This window comes from Lycium barbarum, chromosome 10 (assembly GCF_019175385.1).
Source record: "Lycium barbarum isolate Lr01 chromosome 10, ASM1917538v2, whole genome shotgun sequence".
Taxonomy (NCBI): Eukaryota; Viridiplantae; Streptophyta; class Magnoliopsida; order Solanales; family Solanaceae; genus Lycium; species Lycium barbarum.
In genome coordinates, this window is record NC_083346.1 from 1,912,567 (window position 1) to 1,934,130 (window position 21,564).

Sequence of the window (21,564 nt, forward strand, 5' to 3'; positions counted from 1 at the left end):
TTTTACACCATTCATTAATATATGAAACAATAAAAACAAAATAAAGAGGAGAGATAAGCGAGATTTTTACATACCTTTGGTTGATGGATAGAGACAGAGAGAAATATTATATGTTCAGAGTAAGAGTAATTGGTCTTTTTATATAGTAGAAAATAAGTTGACTTAACAGGTTACAGACGCCAGATCAGATGTAGAGGAAATCAGATTTTACAAAGTCTAAACACAAGATAAGAATTGTGATATGTTTTTTGGTTAGGGATTAGTAAATAGGCTCAGCTATTTATATATTGTCTCACTAGAGGAGGCAAATTTAACCATATTTATATAATCCGCTCGTGATTAAACCGTATTTAATCCGTCAATTTTTTAGTATCGGTCAACCTATTTTTTACCCGCAATAAAATTGGTAAAATATGGATTGAAAGCGGGTATTAACGGGTAAAACCCTATTTATACAGCTGGTTGTTGGCCTCATTGTGAGGATTTTTATGTGCAATTGTTGGTGATTTTCTGTATTTTACTTAGCTGAATATATGACTCTTTTGTATTGATGATTCCTTTGTGTTGAGTCACAGCTAAGGGTGTTCATGGTCCGGTTTGACTCGGTTTTTAGTTAAAATCAAACCAAATTAATAAAGTCGGTTTTTTTAATAGTCAAACCAAATTAAACCATTATAGTATACATTCTATCGGTTTCGGTTTTGTCTGTTTTACTGATTTGGTTTGCAGTTTTTTCGGGTTTAAAAATGTATTTTATAATGCATTAGAAATTGATACAAGTGAAGTAACATAACCCAAAATGCAAGCAATTACTATGCAAATTTGCCTCGTTATCTTTATTAGAAAAGAACTCTTAGCTTCATTCCCCTAAGAAAATGGGGGAAACGAAACAAGAACACCACTCAAGAATATTTTTTTCTTTTTATCAAGAATCCAAAAGGAAGTCAACAAATAGGGAAGTTGGTAAATCAATTCCTAACAAATAATCAAGTCCACTCATCACTCGAAATTTCCCAAATTTTCTTCCTTTCTCCACCTTATAAGATATAGCATCAATGGATTAATCAAGAAGCGTGCTAATAGGTAAAGAACTAGCCTCATCAACAAAAAAATCAGTTTCAATCACATGATAAAATTCACCTATACGAACTCATCTTTCTGGGAATTTTGAGCAAGATCTTTTCTAACACAAACATTGTATAATTAAACAAATTAAAAGAGACAGGGTACTGACTGACGAAAAGAGTTCGCGATAGATCCATTTCAAAGCTAGACTTTTCTTTCTAGTTAGTATTTGAATTAGTATTGGACTTGGAAGGACCCAAATTTATGAAGAAGATACATAAAATTTAATTTTATATATATATATATATATATATATATCGGTTTGGTTCGGTTTAGTTCGTTTTTTTTTGTTCAACACCAAACCAAACCAAATGTTATCGGCTTCTTAAAATTTTAAACCAAATCAAATCGAATCGAGCCGGTTTTCGATTTATTAAGTCGGTTTGACTCTGTTTACCGGTTCAGATCAGTTTTTCGGTCTCATTTGAATACCCCTAGTCACAGCCCATGTATATCGAAGAATCATTAAATTAACTGTACATTCTTTTTAGTTAATGTTAAGTTTTCTTCTTCTTCTTCTTCTTTTTCTCTTTCAAGTTCTTGTTTGTGATCAAATATACAATATATGTGATTTAATACTTACCAAAAAATTGGGAAGTAGAAGTTTCAAGAAAGAAATATTTGGGAATAAAGTTCCCAGAAAGTTGGAGTCTACAGGGATTTAGATTATAACAATAAGTATTCTAGGTATATACTTTAAATATTATTATTCAAATTTTATTTAGACCATGTTAAATACCTATTTTGCAATATTTGTAAGAAATTATTTCTCTCCTTGCAATTACACCGTGGAAAATATTTTCAATGTTTATTCACCAACTAACATTGAAAAATATTGTTTCATTTGGTGAGACATTATTCTCCGAAAAAAGAATGTTTGTTTCACACAGTTTTCTACCCGACCCCTTTTCAAACCAACTTATTTTTTATTCACATTAAATATAGGCGGGTTTTGTTGCGACCCATTTTTGTCTCACTCGTTTCAACTCGTCCAAATCTGACCCGTCCATTTGCCACCGCTAATTATCTGTATAAATAGTCGAGAGTGAGATTTTATGACGTGTAAACACAAGATAAGACTTGTGATATGATTCTCTGTTACTTCGCCAATTTTTTTGTTTGACAATATAGCATAAATGGTCTGGCTTTTACTCAACGTCTATGCAAATTGCACGTGCATCATGGTTTCCATAAATGGTACGATAATAATGGTTTTTTTTTATCACATAACTATGTTTTCTTGTAGAAAAATCACATAACATTCACCCAAAAGATACGAAGGATAAGGAGACAAATGGCCAACCAAGTGAAACTATTGACACTCGCTGGCTCAAGAATTTTAAAAGTATTTTTTTAGCCTGTTCAAAATAATTCCATTTTATAGCCATTTTTCAATTAATTCCAGCATATGTATATAAACTGTATCATTTTTTAATATGTATCACTACTGTATATGTATTGCAAAATGTATCATAAGCATAGGTACTGTATCATTATCATGTAGAATATGTATCCCTAAAGAATGTCTATATAAAATATATCATTATTGTGTAATTTGTGTATAAGTAATGTATAATGAACGTATAATTTTTATTTAATAAATATATAATTAGTGTCTACTTACTAATTATACACATATTATACATGTCTTGGGATATTTCTTGAGGGCTCAATTAACGTATACTTACTAATTATACATGTTTTGAGATATTATTTGAAGGCTCAATATGAATTTTTTTCGTTAATCTTTAGTGGCGACTAAAGTCGCCACAAAGAGTTTTGTTCTTTTTGTAGTGAACCTTTTGTGGTGATTAAAGTCTCCACAAAAAGTCTGATTTTTCGTTTGTAGTGTGAGCTGGGCAGCTAGTCCCTGGGAATAGTATGGGCCGAACGGCCAACTCGGGTATTAAGCCCCAAATGGGGCTTTTTGGGCTTTTCTTTTGGGCAGGTGGATTCACCATATCTTTTTCCCAAGATACAATTGCCGGAAAACCTAATCTTCCGATGAGCGATAATTTTTTGCTCTACATTTTGACTATTTTTTTCATTTATAATCTAGTAAATACAGACTCGATTAAAAGTGGATTGATCTGACTCAACCCAATCATTTTTAACCTTCCATCTATTTCTTATCACCTTCAAATGTATCCAAATGATGTTTCTGACGTATTGTTTGGAAATTTCCGTGAAAATTCTCTTCCAATTTACATCTCTATTTTCAAGATTTTCATCCAACGGATAGTGATTACTGATTCCAAAGATCTTTGATTCTAAATATCAATCTCCTTATTCATACGCTTTTTTCCTCAAACCCTCATGCAATATACTCCAAGAAACAACTCTAATTAATCAAACAACTAAATGGGTTAATAAATTAGAAAGAATTAATCACAAGAGTATTACTGTCACGACGAAAATTCGAAGTTCATGAAGGCACCTCCCCCTCCCTCCGGTAGGCGTACCATTCTAGAATAGGGAATCATTTAGAAAGACAAGTAAGAAAATCATTTACATCATCGACATCGTCCAACAGTATTATCATAATTATGAGTAAGTACGGAATATGACTTAGCCAAATACAACCCCAAAATCTGGTCAAACTCGTACAGGAGCTTCTAAGGAGATTACAGGTCTTAGTCAATACAGAATTAGAAAATGTCTTAAAATGGAAAGGCAGGATAATATAACCTACCTCAAGGTCGAGCGGGTGTCACGAACACTATATTTGAGCCTTCCCTTTCGAAGCACCTCCAAATGAGAAAAGTCTATCAAGATACGAATCTGACATTAAAACACGATTTTAAGGATACCCATACTGTCATAGAAGAAATTCGGGTCGAGAAGTCAACTCAAAATCCCATTCCCAAACCTCGAAGGTTAAAACAGTAATTTATCAAGAATCCGAGTCCAACAATATAAAATTAGTGTTCTAAAAGGTTACACGATTCTAACAACACCCGTATTACTATGGTTTAACCTGGAACCCAAAATAACCAAACCCGAGCCCTAGGACAAAACTGAAAATTTAGTTTAAAAATAGTTTACCCAAAGCCTAAATAGTCTTATCCAGAAAATCATGCAAAACTATTCGTGGATTGACTCCCAATTATCAAGAAATCCTCAATTTCAACCAGGACTAAAACCCTCAATTTTTTCACCTCAAATAATGATTTAAATACTAACTAATGGTAGGAACTAAGAGATAATAACAAGATAAAGGTTAGATTCTTACCCCCAAGCCTAGGTGAACAAATCCCATTAGAAATCACTTCAATCCGAACTCTAGAACTTGAAATTTGGGAATAGGGAAAAGTTTTTGAAGTTGGGGATTTTATTTCATCGTTCAACCGTTCTTCATTACGATCGCCACCTGAGCCATCGCGATGCCCATTCGCGACCCGGCTCAGCTGGGTTCATCGCGATCGCGGGATCATTCACGCGACTGCGATGACCCGCAACTCACCCATCCCAAATACGCGTCACCTCGCGATCACGAGGGACTTCTACGCGATTGTGATATGGCCTGTCCCACCAAGGCACGCGATCTCGGCCACCTTCTTCTCGATCACGAACAAGGAAACTAGCAACTAAACACCAGATTTTTCTAGTGTTCACCAAACTCACCCGAAACCTCTCGAACATAAACCAAACATGCTTTTCAAACATAAAACACGCTACGAAATCACTCGCGCACTCGGATTTCCCAAAAGAGCTCGTCTTGACCTGGGGTTGACTATGGTCAAGTCCAAAACATGAAAACTCAACTTTCCAATCAAAGACCCAAATCATACTTGAATGCCTCGGGACCCAAGCCAACTATCCGACCAAGTCAAAAATCACGTTCCGGACCTAACAAAACTATCAGAATTCGATTCCGGACGGATTCACCCAAAAGTCAAATATTGGTCAAAGTTTCACTCAAAATCAAATTTAAGGATTTTAGACTTAGATTTCTCATTCCGATTCTAATCCGATTACCTGGATACTTGTGCCACCCATCCCCGCAAGTCAAAAACACCAACTGTGACTAAAGGAAGGATCGTTTAGGTAAAATCGAGTAAAATCGCTAAAACGACATGGTAGGACAATTACTTTTGATGCATTGATAACCAATAGTAGTAAAAGTTGGAAATAACAATTCAAAATTGTAGGAAACCAAAATTGCGTAGTATTTGATATTTAATTCTTGTTTAGTTAGGATTTATAGTCAAATCAATATAGGAATATGTCTTCCTCTTTTGAGTTAAAGTAGGTATACTTTTATAAATATGGGTGCAGCTTGCTATTTTCATATTGGAGATTTTAGAGCACATTCAGAGATTATGAGTTTATGAATAAAATATTTTCCTTCAATAGCTATTACTCCGTACAATTCAAACAAAATAGAACACATTTAATATATTTTACTTACACATTTCAAAAACTGGGTTAGCTCGGATCGGTCATCTTTAATTGGGTTATATTTATAAGGTTCAAATAATATATAAAAGGTTAAGATGTAGAGTAAAAATGCTATCATTCATCAGAATTTTGAGTTTTTTGGATTATTGTGAATTTTGTGTTAGTAGTTGAAATTTTTGTGTTTTTTTTTTTGTTAAAAAACATAATTATGTGAGTTTGGTAAAGAAAGATCATTATTCCATGTATGAAAGTTACTCCGGGCATCATTATTATGGTCATGTACATGTCATGATAAAATAAAAATTCAAGAGCGAAAGTTTTATGTACGATATATAAACACAAGACAAGAATTATAATATGTTTCTCTGTTTCTTTCGCCAAATTTTGGTTTGAGATTTTACAACATGTAAACCAAGATATGGATGGTGACATGTAGGGGTGGCAAATGGTTGGGTTTGATTGGATTTGGTTTGGTTGAAAATGGTTTAAACAAAAATAGGTTGGGTTTCAAACCGCCCATATTTTATATGGGTAAATATGGGTTGACTGATAAATGACTGAGTTGGTTATGGGTTAACCCATATTATACAAGTGTAATATTTTTTTTTTTTTTATGTCCCTCCCCCAGGAGCTCCTTCCTTTGCTCCCTTGGTGACTCGAACTCGCAATCTTCGGGTTGAAAGTGGAGAGCGCTTACCATCTGAGCAACCCCCTCTTGTCAAGTGTATGTTTATAATTTTTTTTTATAATTATGTTTATAATTTTTTTCTTTGTCAAGTTAAATTAATTTTTTCATATAAATTTCAGGGGTAAGGGAGGGGGGTGGGGGTCGTGGAGGGGGTGGGGTGGGGTGCGGGTAAGAATTTTTTTTCATTTTTTAATAATTTTTTATAAAAGTAAATTATATGAAATTGATTTTTTTTGGGGGGGGGGGGGGGGGCGAGGGGGTGGGGCGGGGACCAGAAATTCTTTTCCATTTTTTATAAAACTTTTATAAAAGTAAAATATTTGAAATTAATTTTTTTTGGGAGGGGGGGGGGTCGGAGAGGGGTGGGGTGGGGGTAGAAATTTTTTTCATATTTTATAAAAGAAAAATATTTGAAATTGAAATTTGTGGGTTGGGGGGGAAGGTCGTGGAGGGGTGGGGGTAAGAATTTTTGTTTTTCATTTTTTATAAAATTTTATAAAGGTAAAATATATGAAATTGAGGGGTTATGGTGGGGATGGGGGGAGGGGTTATGGTGAGGGCGGGGGTAGGGATCGGAGTGGGAGGTAAGAAAAAAATTTCTCCTTTTTTATAAAAGAAAAATAAAGTATATGAAATTAAAAAAAAAATGTGTGGGGTGGGGGTTATTAGTTGTTATTGGGTCTAGTGTGTTCTTATATGGATACTCATATTTTGCCCATATTTTTATGGGTTAAAGAGAGACTTGAAGCTCATATTTACCCACCTGAAATATGAGTGACCTAACTCACTAACATGTGAGTAAAATGTGCTAATTTTCTAAATATGGGCTCAAATTGCCACCTCTTTTGACATGCTTGTCTATTTTTTCGCCAAATTTATTATAAATGGTTTATCTTTCGTACATTGACGTGCATTATTATGATGTCATAAACACATCATGATAAAATTCTGTGCAATTATGTTATGAATCGATCAATTCTCCGATCACAATTCAACAATCAATCAATCATCAATAAATAATCTATGCCTAGATGTTAATAACAGGATGATAGGAGACGACTTTTATAGCAAATAAATTGAAAGGTAAATAGAATTGTGTCAAATTTACGAGAGTCTGACTTTTGAATGTATTCTACATATTCGCTTTCATTTGTTATGGATTGGATATACTTTTTTTTAATGATCTTATATGGTCGAATAAAGTACCACAGATATATCATATGTAGTAATAATTAATACATTATTTAGTGTTTAAAAGTTCCTTTTAAGCAACACAAAAAGACAGAATGTATAGATAGACACTTTAACTTTGACACTCCAACTTTTTCTTAGAAAATACTTTTCTTTTACAAGTGTAATACTACTAGGATTAAGTGAATCTCAAATAAATTTTGAAATTCATGGAAACATATACGTCAGAAAATAGAATTACTTGATTTTTGATTTATAGCAATATAATTATACTTCTGATTTAGGCAGAATTTTTGGTAAGTTCATTAAGAAGTCCTTCATAGGAAAAGAATTCAATAGTTACTCTTGAAGTTTTATTAGCTAATATGGTTGATTTCTTCTCTTTTTTTTATTTGCTTCTCAATACATTGTATCAGCAAATATGGCTAGTTCCTAAATATTCCATATTTGATTATTGGGAAAAGGGACAAATTTGTCTCCTAGTTAATCGAAATTGAAAATTCTATTTTATGTTAAGCTTTTGGTATAATATTATCATTGCCGTTAATATTTTTTCTCTCTTAACCTCTAACGGAGCCTCCAATGTCAGGGTAGTTTAAATCATAGTCAAAAGTTGAGAGATAGATTTAAACATTTTTCATCCAAAAATTTGGATGTGCGGAGTACACTTTCACATTGGAGCTCCATTAATAACAAAAGAAAATACGACGCATTATTAATGACGCGAGTATGAATGGAGTAAAAGTGTAATAGCGGGTGAAATTGAGCAATTTTGAATAGTACAGAAAAAAAAAATCTATCATTTTCCTTTGATTATTTTGAAGCATGAGCTGGTAAGGATGATAAACGGGGCAAGGCAACACGGAAAGAGATTGAAACTTCCTCACGCCAAAGTTTTAAATGCCCCGCTTGTATTTTTTTTTTTTTTAATATATTCATTTCATATCTTGGAATACATTAACCCGATTATTATAAATTTGTGTTGTGTGAGGCTCATTGAGAAAATGTTCTGTATTAGAATTTTTCCAATTCTCAGGACTTGAACCCGAGAACTCCACCGATCTCGTTTAACATATTCCCCCTACTTAAAAATACCTAACTTGCCTTGCCTCGCTTAATTCATTTTCTCTTCGCCGCCTAATACTTTTTGTACATTGTAGTTCCTGTATCATTTACCCTTGGGAATTTAATTGTAATATTTCAACTACTACCTATTTTTAGGTCAATTATAATCAATTGTATATATTTCGTTATCAAGTTTTAACTGAAAGGGTGTGTTTGGCATGACGGAAAATGTTTTTCTTCTTTTTTCTTGTTTGGTCGCACTAAATATTTTGGAAAATGTTGTTCCTATGAAAATTGCCTTCCTCAAATTGGAGAAAATATTTTTCTTAAGGGCCTCTTTGGAAGGACACATGGAATTAGATTTGAGTGTGATTCATAATTTGATCTATTTGTTTGGCCAAGTAATTGTTTGACTAGTAGGGAATTGGAGGTAACTGGAAGGGAGTAATTACACTTTCCAATAAAACACACCAACGCATCCCCAACCCAACCCGTACTCCCACCCACCCCCACCCCTATCCCCCGCCCACGTACGCCCCACCCCCCATCCTCAACTCGTCTACCTCCATTACCAGAAGTTGCAGCTCTAATTCAAAAAGCTCATCGTATTTTGCTTTTAGTAAATACAAATGCTCATAACGTGACATTTCCAGCTTACATACCAAACATAAAAAAATAAATAAGAAAATCACTTATTTTCCGGAAAAAAAAAACATTTTTCGTCATACCAAACACACTCTAATTGTCGATATAAGTTGGGCGCAAGTTAATTCGAAGAATGCTAACCGTCAAGAACAAATATCACGTGTGAAGGTTGTTGAGACAAATAAATTGAAAATTCATGGTACAGTCCTACCTACGACTTTTACAAAAATGTCATCTCTCTTTGTTTTTATTTCCCATTTAGCTCTGACCTTGTAAACTTCGACGACCAGTTCAAAGTTGTAATTTTCCTTTATCAAACACCTACTCTTTATATCACCATAATTTCCAGTTCTTAATATCAAATTTTCACTATAAGAAATGGCTTTTCAAAAGATCAAAGTGGTTAATCCCATAGTTGAAATGGATGGTTAGATCTTTATTTGTCTATCACTCTATGTTTCTTTTTTCCATCTGATTATCTGATTCTTTTTCGTATGTTACTTTTTTATAACTTTCTTGAAATTGGTGTGCTAATTCTGTAAATAGCTGCTTTCAGTTTCAGTAGGCTGTTATGTACTGATTTTAGTTCAAGAATTGATTTTTATGCTGTTTCTTGATTCTGGGTGAAGTTGCTGTGTGTAAATAGCTGCTTCAGTAGGCTGTTATGTGCTAATTATGTACTTATTTTAGTTGGAGAATTGATTTTTATGCTGTTTCTTGATTCTGGGTGAAGTTGCTGTGTGTAAATAGCTGCTTCAGTAGGCTGTTATGTGCTAATTATGTACTTATTTTAGTTCGAGAATTGATTTTTATGCTGTTTCTTGGTTTTGGGTGAAAAGGGCCTCTTCTTAAGCACCGGAAAAGAGTATCTGTTGGAACTTTTTTTTTTTGAAAAAAAAAAAAAAATCTTTTTGCATTTTAATCTACCAGTCCACTAATATCTGGAGGCTGTAATTTCATGAAAATATGTACTGTTTCTTAAAAACCGTGGTGTCGGGGCAGCTTGTGCTCACCGCGAGTGATGCCACGTTATACCTGCTACTTCCCGCCAGCATAAGTATCGGGCAACTCTATCCACTTGGAAAGATGGAAGAAAAATCACCATAGTGTTTTTTTTTACCTCTGCTAGAAATTGAACCGAGACCTCACGGTTCTGAACAGTGGCGGAGCTAGCATTTTTATTAAGGGGTGTCCAAATATAAAAAGTATGACATACGAAAAAATCAAGGGGATTCAACACATAATAGATATACATAAAAAGAAATTTTTAACTATCTACACAGTCTAATTTTTCAACGAAACCCCTTGGATACATGTGGCTCCGCCACTGGTTCTCAACTCACTTCATTGACCACTAAGCTGTAATTTCATGTGAATATGTACTGCTTCTTGTTCAAGATTTGATTTTTATGCTGTTTCGTGTGTCTGGGAGAAAAGGGTCTCTTCTTAACCACTGGAAAAGAATATCACTGAACCTTTTTTGCATTGTTACACTAGTTCATAAAATAATGTACTGATTCTTGTTGAAGAATTGGCTTTTATGTTGTTTATTGTCTTGGTGTAAAGGTTGTGACAGCTCAGTGCACTAGTTATATTGTCGGTTTTGAGCCTATGACCATACGACTTTAAAATGTGTCACTAGGTGTAGTATTTACTTAACTAAGAAATAAAAATATTCAATTGGCTGGAGAAGCGATACCGAAATTAATTGAACCAGAATCTATAATACAGCTCAATGCAAAAATAATGAAGAAAGGTAGAAGGGGATGGGAATACTGAGAAGAAGGAAGATGAGGAAGGAAATATCTAAATAAATGTCTACCCATTTTTTCAGTACTTACTAACCATCTCCTCAAATCCATTCCGGCTTATCATGCTCCGAACCTGCAGCTAACTTTCTATAGGGTTGTTTAATACTTATACTCCTTCTCCAGCTTGGCATTCAGTTTTAGCTTCCAAAGTATCCTCCGTTGTAGCAATCTGGTCCCCATGGTTACATCACTAGGGTCTTAAGACTTGTTTCTTTATATACGAACATCTCGCCATGTGGGATTTGCCTAAGGTGTTATATACACCTCCCTTTAGGGACAGGGACAGATCCAATATTGTGGTACCGGGGTCATCTGAATTCAGTACTTTCAACGCGGAGCATAAATTTATGTGTAAAAGTTCACTGAAATTACAATGAATTGTAGATATGAACTCATAACTTTAAAAATATAATGAGTTCAATGATAAAAAATTAAAGAATGAACCCATAAAATTAATATTCTGGATCCGTCTCTGTTTAGGGACTCAGTGCCTTGCAGAAGTTTGCCCTGTCATTTTTAAGGTCACATGCGAAGTCACTCTGATACCATATATAACAGCTTTCACTAGTAAGTACATCCCCAAAGTTTATTTCCAAACACTGCAGTTATTGCTGTAATAAAGGAGCAGGGTGAAATGATAATCAACCTTCAAATTATGATAAAATTTCAAATTACGTCATTATATATGATAGATTAGTTTGGTCCACCACATTACTCATTGGTTCTTTTTAACTATCAAGAGATGTTTATTTTCCGATTCTTATTGTGCTCTACCTGGCTATGTGATGCAGGAGATGAAATGACCCGTGTCATTTGGAAATTAATTAAGGATAAGGTAACAAGTTGTTTCGGTCTTATGTATACGTCAGTATAATATATTCTGTGTCTATGTTTCACAGTTGCTGACAAATGAATTCTCTTTTAAGCGTTAGCTTATCTTGCCCTTTGTGGAATTGGATATAAAATACTTCGACCTAGGCCTTCCTCACCGGGATGCCACAGATGATAAGGTTACAATTGAAAGCGCTAAGGCTACTTTGAAGTATGTTACCCGATTTCTTTCTATATTTTAGTTTCTACTTATTGAAATATTGGCTGTTTTAGGACCAAGCTCATGGATTACCGAATGTTTACTCTTTATATATCCGGCCTTATTATTTTCGGACTAATAAATTGCAGGTATAATGTAGCAATTAAGTGTGCAACCATCACTCCAGGTGACTATAGTTTTGCCTGTGGTTTATTTCATTTTATTTAGCGGGAGCTTAGTGCACCGGGCTTCCCTTTTTAAGCTGCTGTTCCAGATTAATGATGATTGAGAGTACAATGTTTTAACCATCTAATTTTTCAGTGTGATATCGGACATCTATTCGTTAATCTTTATAATAAATTTTTTACGTGTTTAGAACCTACATCACGGAACTATACACTACAACTTGAAAACATTTAAGAAAGTTTGAGAAAATTATAAGTCCTTTAACATATAAATCGGACAGAGAGACAACAAATGTGAACGCATTTGCAGATGATGCTCGTATGAAGGAGTTTAACTTGAAGCATATGTGGAAGAGCCCAAATGGGACAATTAGGAACATTCTGAATGGTGAGTCTCCATCTCTATGCGCCAATTTTGGTGGGTGATATATCGGTATGAAATTGAAGATATTTGGCTTTTATTGCAGGTACGGTTTTCAGGGAGCCAATCCTCTGCAAAAACATCCCCCGACTTGTCCCAGGTATATTTTACTTGGTGCACTTGTATTTTTGTTGTTCACCTGATTCTGTCTTTGACTTACATAGATGAAGCTGACATCAGGTTGGTCAAAACCAATATGCATTGGCAGACATGCTTTTGGTGATCAATATCGAGCTACTGATACAGTAATTCAAGGAGCTGGAAAACTCAAATTAGTATTTGGTAAAGTTTTTGCCTCTCTGTATAGTTGCTAATACTATCTGTTTTCTCTGCCCTATTTTGGCTATGAGTAAATTGGTTCAGGTTCTTCACAACTTTTGGTGATTCTCTGTAAAGAATTGCTGCTGAGATATTGTATTGAACCTGATTGCAGTACCGGAAGGAACAGATGAAAAGACGGAGTTCGAAGTTTACAATTTCACTGGTGCTGGTGGAGTAGCTCTATCCATGTACAACACGGATGAGGTTTGGGTTTACCTAAAACCTATGTTGCTCGGACTCTCCACAAAATGTTGTTGCATCCGTGTCGGATCCTCCAAAAATGCACAACTTTTGGAGGATTTGACATGCACCCATCAACATTTTTGAAGAGTCTGAGCAACATAGCTTAAAACAGATAATTAGAATGCTCTGGAGTTATGCATCTTTGCTGCTTTTTTTCTTTCTGCGCAGTCAATTCGCTCTTTTGCTGAAGCTTCTATGAGCATGGCATACCAAAAGAAATGGCCACTCTATCTTAGCACAAAAAATACCATCCTTAAGAAATATGATGGAAGGTACGGCTAGCCGTTGATCTGATTCTATTTTTATCGGCACACTCACTGTTTAAATAGGACGGTTTCTTTACCTTTTTACCTCTATTTGCTTGTCCTCCCCACCCCTCCTTTTTTTTTTGGATTTCTCTTCTTACTTTTATGATCTTTTCTGAAGATTCAAGGACATATTCCAGGAAGTTTATGAGTCAAAATGGAAGGTAAAGTTTGAGGAAGCTGGAATCTGGTAAGCACCTGATGTTTCATATCCAACAACTGGTTCTTGATGGTAAATGAAGGAGATTGTTAAATGCTTGAATTCATCAAAATAGGTATGAACATCGGCTCATCGATGATATAGTTGCTTATGCTTTAAAAAGTGACGGTGGATATGTATGGGCGTGCAAAAACTATGATGGAGATGTACAGAGTGATTTCTTAGCACAAGGTATGCTTGGCCAGCTTGCTAAGGGTTTGTAAAGCTATCAACTACAGTCAAAAGCTCTCTATGACACCATTGTTTGTCTTGATATTTTTTAGCTGCTACAGTGAATGCTGTTATAGAGAACATAAATCGGTTCCAAAAATAGCTTAGCCATTATAGTGAACTGATGTTAAAGAGGATGACTGTTATAGAGAGGCTTGACTGTATTCATTTTGGATTTTAAATATTGAAATGGTATGAAAATAATTACTTGTTCAATTTTCCCTTTTGCGACCTACTTTAATGCTTGTATGAGCTTGTAATTGTTCTTAAATTGCTTATCGCTTGAACAGGATTTGGATCCCTTGGATTGATGACGTCGATCCTGGTATGTTCTTTATGCTTCACCTTCCCTGTTCGCAATTCCTTTTAGTTTTGGGGCTCTTTTATCTTGTGATTTCATATAAAGATTGGTTGAGAGATAAGGCTTATAATTAATAGATCATTTTGGTTTTGTTGCTGATTTGCTACTCTATTTGGTTGCTAATGGGGTTGGAATTTTTTGGTTCAGATATGTCCGGATGGAAAGACCGTAGAGGCAGAAGCAGCCCATGGAACTGTTACACGCCACTACCGGGTTCATCAGAAAGGTGGTGAAACCAGCACAAACAGCATTGCCTCAATTTTTGCTTGGACTCGTGGACTTGCACATAGGTAGGACATTGTAGTAGTTAACTGCTGTGCTTTGGTGCCCCCAGGGCTTTGGCCTGGTTATAAGGGTGGAGCACGTGATGTGTGGATTTGGCGCACGTCATGGATCCGAACCGTGCCACAGACAAAAGCCTATAATAATCATGCTGCACTTAGATTTTTTATGATAGCAGTACCGATATAATAATGATGTATTTTTAACAGGGCAAAGTTGGACAACAACAATGCACTCTTGGATTTCACCAAGAAACTAGAAGAAGCTTGCATCGGTGCAGTGGAGAATGGGAAAATGACCAAAGATCTAGCACTTATCATCCACGGATTCAAGTGAGCTCTTTACTTTTTTTCTTATTCATAGTATTTCATGTTCTGTAGTTAACCCTTTGTGCTTTCATTGTTATAATTTTCTCTATCGAAACCTTATAGGGTCGCTAGACATCAATATGTGAACACTGAAGAGTTCATTGATGCTGTGGCTGATGAGCTGAAAGCTAGACTACTGAAAGCAAAGATTTAAGTGTATGTTTTTCTGATCAAAAACTTCTCTTTTTCTTACTGGGATATAATCGTGGATCCAGTTGATATAATCTAAAATGTTTTGTCTTGACGAAATCATTTCTATAATTTTGTCATCTTGAATAGTTGAAAATACCATATAGCACCAAAAATCACTCTGAACCTCTCAACTTCTTTTTATTTTTTCAGATAAGGTCTCCACTTAAAGAGGAGGAAGACATTTTGCAAGAACTTTGAGGATCCATAAATAAGATGGCAAAATTATGCCATTCTACCTGTGAATTTACTCTTTATATCATTCTACCTATGACTCCGGCAGCCAGAAGAAATTATAGAAAATGTCTAGTGCTGTTTATATATACATATAAAATATTGGACGGAGATGAGTTTGACTTGATCGTTATGGATAGTGTGGATTCATAGCGACCTCAACTTGCTTGGAATTAAGGTGTCGCTGTTGTTGTATTATGGCTCTAGCACATCATTATTCACTAATCCACCCTTAACCCTGGATTAGCATGATCTGCCCTCATCGATTCACTTAGAAAATAAACTTTTTAATTTTCAGTTGGTTTTAATAGTCTCATAAGATGGATTCATTAGTAACTGCCATAAGAGGTTCCTAGGCGAGTCGATATAAGTTACACCAGAATTAGTAAATAGTAATACAATATTTGGTTACTAGTGTTAAACTTGGGATAATTTATGCAAGGTTTAACATGCAAAATCAAAGGTATTAGTTATACATCGATTAGATAGTTATACAAAAATTTTATACCAAACGTTGCATAACTAATACTGAACTTTTTACCGAGAGTAATTTTTATTTTTCTATACCTCGAGATTAACCTCTTAACAGTGAGGTCTTTTTCTCTTAATACTGAGGTCTCTTGTAGGAAATATACATGTTAAAAATGAACAGTATCATTGAACTTCGAGCTTATATATTACGAGTAAGAGTGTCAAATGAGCGAGTTGGGCTGAAATTAGCCCAATCAAAATGGTCTGAGGTAATAAATAGGTTGGGCTAACATTGGTTCAAAAGTTACTTGAGCTGAAATAGGCTGGGCTGAAATGAGCTAAAAATGGGCTGGGTTCATGACCCGCCCAACTTGACCCAGTTTTTTTGAAGGTTCTTTTTTCTAGGAAAACATTTTCTTGAAAATTATTTTCGCCGATTTAAAAATATTTTTGGGGAATCATTTTCCGTGGTAAATATTATTGAGAAAAACATTTTGCGTGAAAAATATTTCCCTTCATATTAAACATACCACAAACTTATAAGATACACGATACAAGAAAAGTGTATACATAAAAAAAAAAGTACATCTCAAGCAATAAACTCAAATTTAAGTAAATCTTAAAAACGGGTTAGAATTGAGCTAAGTTGGAGATCACTTTAAAATGGGCTATGTTGGGTTGGGCTAAAATCAGTTCAATATGAAATTATCTTGAGCCCAACCTATAAAATTTTAGGCGAATTGGGCGAGCCATCACTTTTTGATTCAAATTTGACACCCCTAAGTACAAGCAATGGTAAAAAGAAAACAAATCTGAGATGTGCACTCTTTTTTTCTTATCTTGAAAGGATTCAAGGGAAAGAAAAGCGTGTGCCAGTTGGTTTATATTTGTTTGTTTGTCTCAAAATTACAAATTATCCGACTCCTACATCTCATGGCCGTGGAGACACGTGAATGGTAGCCTTTTTACTTTATTGTATCCGGTATTCGAAATTTCTTAGTTAAGATTAATTTGAATTTATGTCGCGTAGGCTCATTCCTAGATAAAGACGCTTCTAGAGTAATTTTTACTCATCCTATCTCTCTTTGGTGGTAAGTAAGTGTTGAACTCAACTTCAATCCAGCAACCAACGAAAGTTGTGGTGGGATCGATATAATTATTTAAGCCTAAATCAGAGCTCTTCAATTCAAATTCAGCATTATTTTTTTTATTTTATTTTTGGTAGGAAGCGCACCGAACAAATAGAGACATACAAGTCCAAAACAAAATTTTAGTTGAAATGACTGAAATGTAATGTCCAAACAAAGAAGGAAAGCAACCCAGCTCTGCCATCAATAGCTATCTTTCTCATCAATGCCTGGCCCACTTCATTTTCCTTCCTTCTTCTCCTCTTTCAAGTAACCAATTGAGAGAAGGAAAAAAAAAAGTCGGGATATTTTTGTCACAAACGTAGAAGCTCTGGAACTTTCCAAATGGAACAAATTAAGTAGGCGTTTGGTCATAGAAATTTAAAAAAAAAAATCACTTTTTTTAGAATTTTGGAATTGAAATTGTATTTGGCTATAGTTTTTGCAAATAGTATTTTTTGTTAAAATGTACTTGTTTTAGTTGTGAAAAAAATGAAAAATTTCTTGTTTTTTCAAATTCTAAATACAACTTCAAGTTATATTTGAAATTTCATGACCAAACACTAATTTTTGGATTTTTTTTTTTAAAAAAAAAGTGAATAATTTTTATGGCCAAATGGTCTCACTGTCCCAATTTATGTGGCCAGATAGTTATAAAACCAAATATTGAAAAGTAATAGAGATTTTATATTAAAAGTCATTTGAATAAGTGAACCTCAGGACGTGAGACATTTCTACTGATGCTGAATATAAAACGTAGAAATATTTTGAACGCTCAAATCTCTCATGAAACATTTGGAAAAGAACCTTCCCCTCCCACTCTTCGTATTATAATTTTAATGATATTCTTAGCGAGATTTATATTTTATATTGACGATGTATAACGATATTTATATAATTAATTGTTTGTCGTAATTATTCACCTCTTAAAAAATACTCCCTCTGTCCCAATTTATGTGACACTTTTTGCTTTTCGAGATTCAAACTGCATGAACTTTGACTAACATTTTAAGATGTATTTTTTTTACCAAATTGATATGAGAAAAGTTGTAACTTATTATACTTTTCATTTAGTTTTCAAATATATAAATTTTAATTTAAAATATTGAGTTAATTTAATCCAATTTAGCTTCAAAGTTTAGTCAAATTGACTCTCGAAAAACAAAAAGTGTCACATAAATTGAGACGGAGAAAGTACATTTTAAGAGGTGAATAATTAAGACAAACAAATTAATTATATAAATATCGTTATACATCGTCAACATAAATATAAATCTCGCTAAGATTATCATTAAAATCATAATACGAAGAGCGTCGTGGGAGGGGAAGGTTCTTTTCCAACTGTTTCCTGAGAGATTTGACTGTTCAAAATATTTCTACATTTTATAGTCAGCATGTAGAAATGTCTAATCTCATCCTGACTTTTAATATAAAATCTCACTTATTCAAATGACTTTTAATATAAAATCTCTATTACTTTTCAATATTTGGTTTTATAACTATCTAGTATCCGATCAAATTACTTGCTCGACTATTTTAGATTCGCCCACGTAAGACTCGTTAAAGAAAAAGGTGCTACTTAACATGGGTTTTTCTATTTTAACGCTCGAAAGTGACATTTTTTATTAGGCGGTGGAGTGATCTCATTGATCTCACTATACTCGCTAAGGGTCACCTCTTTACCACTTTAATTTTTATAATCATTTTGTATCCAAAAATTAGTTATTCGACTAATTTAAATTCGCGTCACGTAAGACTCATAAAAGAAATGTGCCTTTTAATAAGAATTTTTTCATTTTCAGGCTCGAAAGCAACACGATACGGTGAAGGTAACGGTGAAGGAATTTCATTTAACACAGTATACACTGTAGTGATCACTTTCAATATTATTAGTCATCCACGTTCTTCGCATCATCAAATATTCAAATGCTTTATCGACTTTGCATTTTTGCTTCTTATTATGGTGTCTTGTTTTTTATGGAAATAAATATTTTGACCAATCATATGCGCACACACGTACGCGTATACGTGTATTAATGACCGAAAGAAGACAAAAACAAAATACAAATGAATACATTTCAAGTCAAACATTCCTTTAGTTGAATTTTTAATATGGGAATTTTTCTTAATGGTCAATATTAAGCCAGAATAGAACGAAATAGGAAGTTTGCCATTGTTTTAGATGGAATATTATAACCCAATTTCAATAGAGGTATTTTTGTAAGACAAAACAAAATTAAGACTGTTCTATTTGGCAATAGCTGAATGTCAAAATCCAGAACCTTCTCTCTTTGTGCAATTTTCTATCAATTATTAATCGATTAAATTAAAAAGAAAAGGAAGAAATTTGTAACGGAAACTTTTATTGGGAACATCTAGCTGATAGTCCAAAGACAAGAAATATCAGAACATAAAATTCCGACATTTATCTTTATATAAAATAATCTTAATTAAATATCAATATTGAGACTTAAATGCATGGAACGTATTTTCAATTTTAGCCACGTAGATTTCACGAGCCTCGTCCATTGGGCTATGCCATTATCGAGCCCACGGACATGCATATTGTATATGAATTTGTGCTATATTTTATAAAATTCTTCATTTCCCTTTCGTCCCGATACGAGATTCGCCTAAGATGTCATGTATAACGCTTCTTCAAAAGTTCGCTAACCTAAAATTTATCAGTCTTTCTCTTCCATCCAGCCTTGTTGGGTCGTCCTCCGTTGTCCGTCATGGGCGTCATAATAACTATACGTACTGTTTTGGTTGGATCAGGGGCGCACCTTAATTATTTTACTTGAGTATTTATTACTTCTCATTATACAAGTATGGATTTATTTCGTCCATCAAATAATTTCAAAGCCACACTTTAGTGCCATAATGCTCTTTTCCTTCAAAAAGACTTGGCATTTGTCTAGCTGCCTCAATCAAGGCACCAAGCCAGCCAAGAGTTGTCTTGTATACAGTGACTTCTTTAATTAAATTAGATGAACTTTGGATCAATTTCTTTAGCCCTCCACACTTGACCAAAGTAGATCACACTTGATACAAATCCATTTTTAACTTATTATTTATCCTGGTATTTTTTAATTTGATAGATATAGTGTAAAAAGACATAATAGGTAAATAAGGGGTCATTTGGTTTAAAATGGGGATATCCCGAGATTATAACCTTGAGATTAAAATCAGGACTTAACCTGGATAACTTATTCCACTTTCTATATGGAATAAATTACACCAAGATTTTGGTATAAAAATGATATCGATTTTAGCTAATATCTTCAATTAAATATGGGATAAATTTAAACCGAGATAACCACCTAATCCCATGAACCAAACGGCTCCTTAGTATCTTTTTATCCATCGACTTTTTTTATATCATGGGCAAGGAACTTAATTTTTTTTTTTTTTAATAAAATATTTGTTTGTGTTCTTTTCGATTTTTTGATATTAAAAGAGTAGAGTGATTCCAGTCATCCCATCTTTCTTTGGAGGTAAGTGCTCAACTAATCAATGAAGAACTCAACTTTAATACAACAACCAACAAAAATTATGGTGGATCGATATGGTCATTTAACCCTTAACCGAAGTCTTCAATTCAAATCTGAAATGAAAATATTTTGGTAGGAAGTGCACGGAGAAAAGGAAGTATGGCAGTCGCACAAGTCCAAAACAAAAAAAAAAAAAATGAATTTTATATTTATAATAAAGAAAATGGAACGCGGGAAATTGAGAACCTCTAAGTGATAGTCCAAAGACAAGAAACATCAGAACATGCAATTCCGACATGTCTTTCCTTAATAATCCTAATTAATTAAATATCAATGTTGACGACTTAAATGCATGCACGTATTTTTCATATTAGCCGAATAGATTTCACAAGCTTTGTTCTTTTGGAATATGTTATTATCGAGCCACGATCGCACGTATATTTTGAATTTTATACTATGTTTTATAAAGTTCTTGATTTTTCCTCTTATTCTGATATGAGATTCACCTAAGATATCATGTATCATCCTTCTTAAAAAGTTTATCAATCGGAAAGCTTGTCAATCCTTCTCTTTTGATTCAATTATGAACGTCACAACTATAATATTTTGATAGGTTTGGGCATACCTTAATTATGTAACTGTATATTATTACTTGTCATCACACAAATATTGAGTAATTTTGACCATCAAAACTTAAATCTATTAAGAAAATATCACCATCCATTTAACTCTGTTGGAATTTGAAATTTAATCTCCCATAATTCTTTTCTCGTCCATTAACTTCGAAGCCCTACATTAGTCTGAAATTATTACATCTTTAATTTTCCTTTAAAGACTTGACACTTGTCTCCTTCAATCAAGGCATCAACCCAGCCAAGTGGTGTGTTGTATAAAGTGACTTATTTAACTATATGATAAAGATACTGTAAGCATGAACTTTGGATCATGTTCTTTAGCCATCACACCTGACCAAAGTAGATCACTGTTATACCTCATTTTAACCGGGTTAATTTAGGAGTACAACATTTTGATTATTCCTATTTTGTTTGTTTTAAAGGAGTCGTCACCTAATTAATTTAACGGTGAATTAGGACACCTAAATATTAACTAAGGTAAAGTTAAAACTAAACCTCCATTAATAGTCTGCTTAACCAGTGTGATTCTAGGTAAGGGCTCT

At 33.9% G+C, this 21,564-nt stretch overlaps 1 protein-coding gene across 1 annotated transcript; it reads left to right on the forward strand.

Annotated features, from left to right (window-relative positions):
• The first annotated feature begins 9,346 nt into the window (after positions 1-9,346).
• Positions 9,347-15,614, forward strand: LOC132614311 (isocitrate dehydrogenase [NADP]-like). Its single transcript, XM_060328725.1, has 16 exons — positions 9,347-9,542; positions 11,718-11,761; positions 11,859-11,968; positions 12,106-12,143; positions 12,452-12,529; positions 12,609-12,662; positions 12,743-12,844; positions 12,996-13,087; positions 13,295-13,398; positions 13,553-13,621; positions 13,707-13,822; positions 14,152-14,186; positions 14,370-14,512; positions 14,714-14,836; positions 14,936-15,028; positions 15,215-15,614. Exons 1-15 carry the CDS (start codon positions 9,494-9,496, stop codon positions 15,024-15,026), a joined length of 1,248 nt encoding a protein of 415 aa, XP_060184708.1. The 5' UTR covers positions 9,347-9,493; the 3' UTR covers positions 15,027-15,028; positions 15,215-15,614.
• The last annotated feature ends 5,950 nt before the right edge of the window (positions 15,615-21,564 follow it).

Excerpts from the sequence above, each read along its gene's own strand:
- LOC132614311 (XM_060328725.1), top strand. The coding sequence starts at position 9,494 with ATGGCTTTTCAAAAGATCAAAGTGGTTAATCCCATAGTTGAAATGGAT. Across the intron at positions 12,530-12,608 it reads AATTAGGAACATTCTGAATG|GTACGGTTTTCAGGGAGCCA; the intron begins GTGAGTCTCCAT and ends CTTTTATTGCAG. Across the intron at positions 13,823-14,151 it reads GAGTGATTTCTTAGCACAAG|GATTTGGATCCCTTGGATTG; the intron begins GTATGCTTGGCC and ends TCGCTTGAACAG.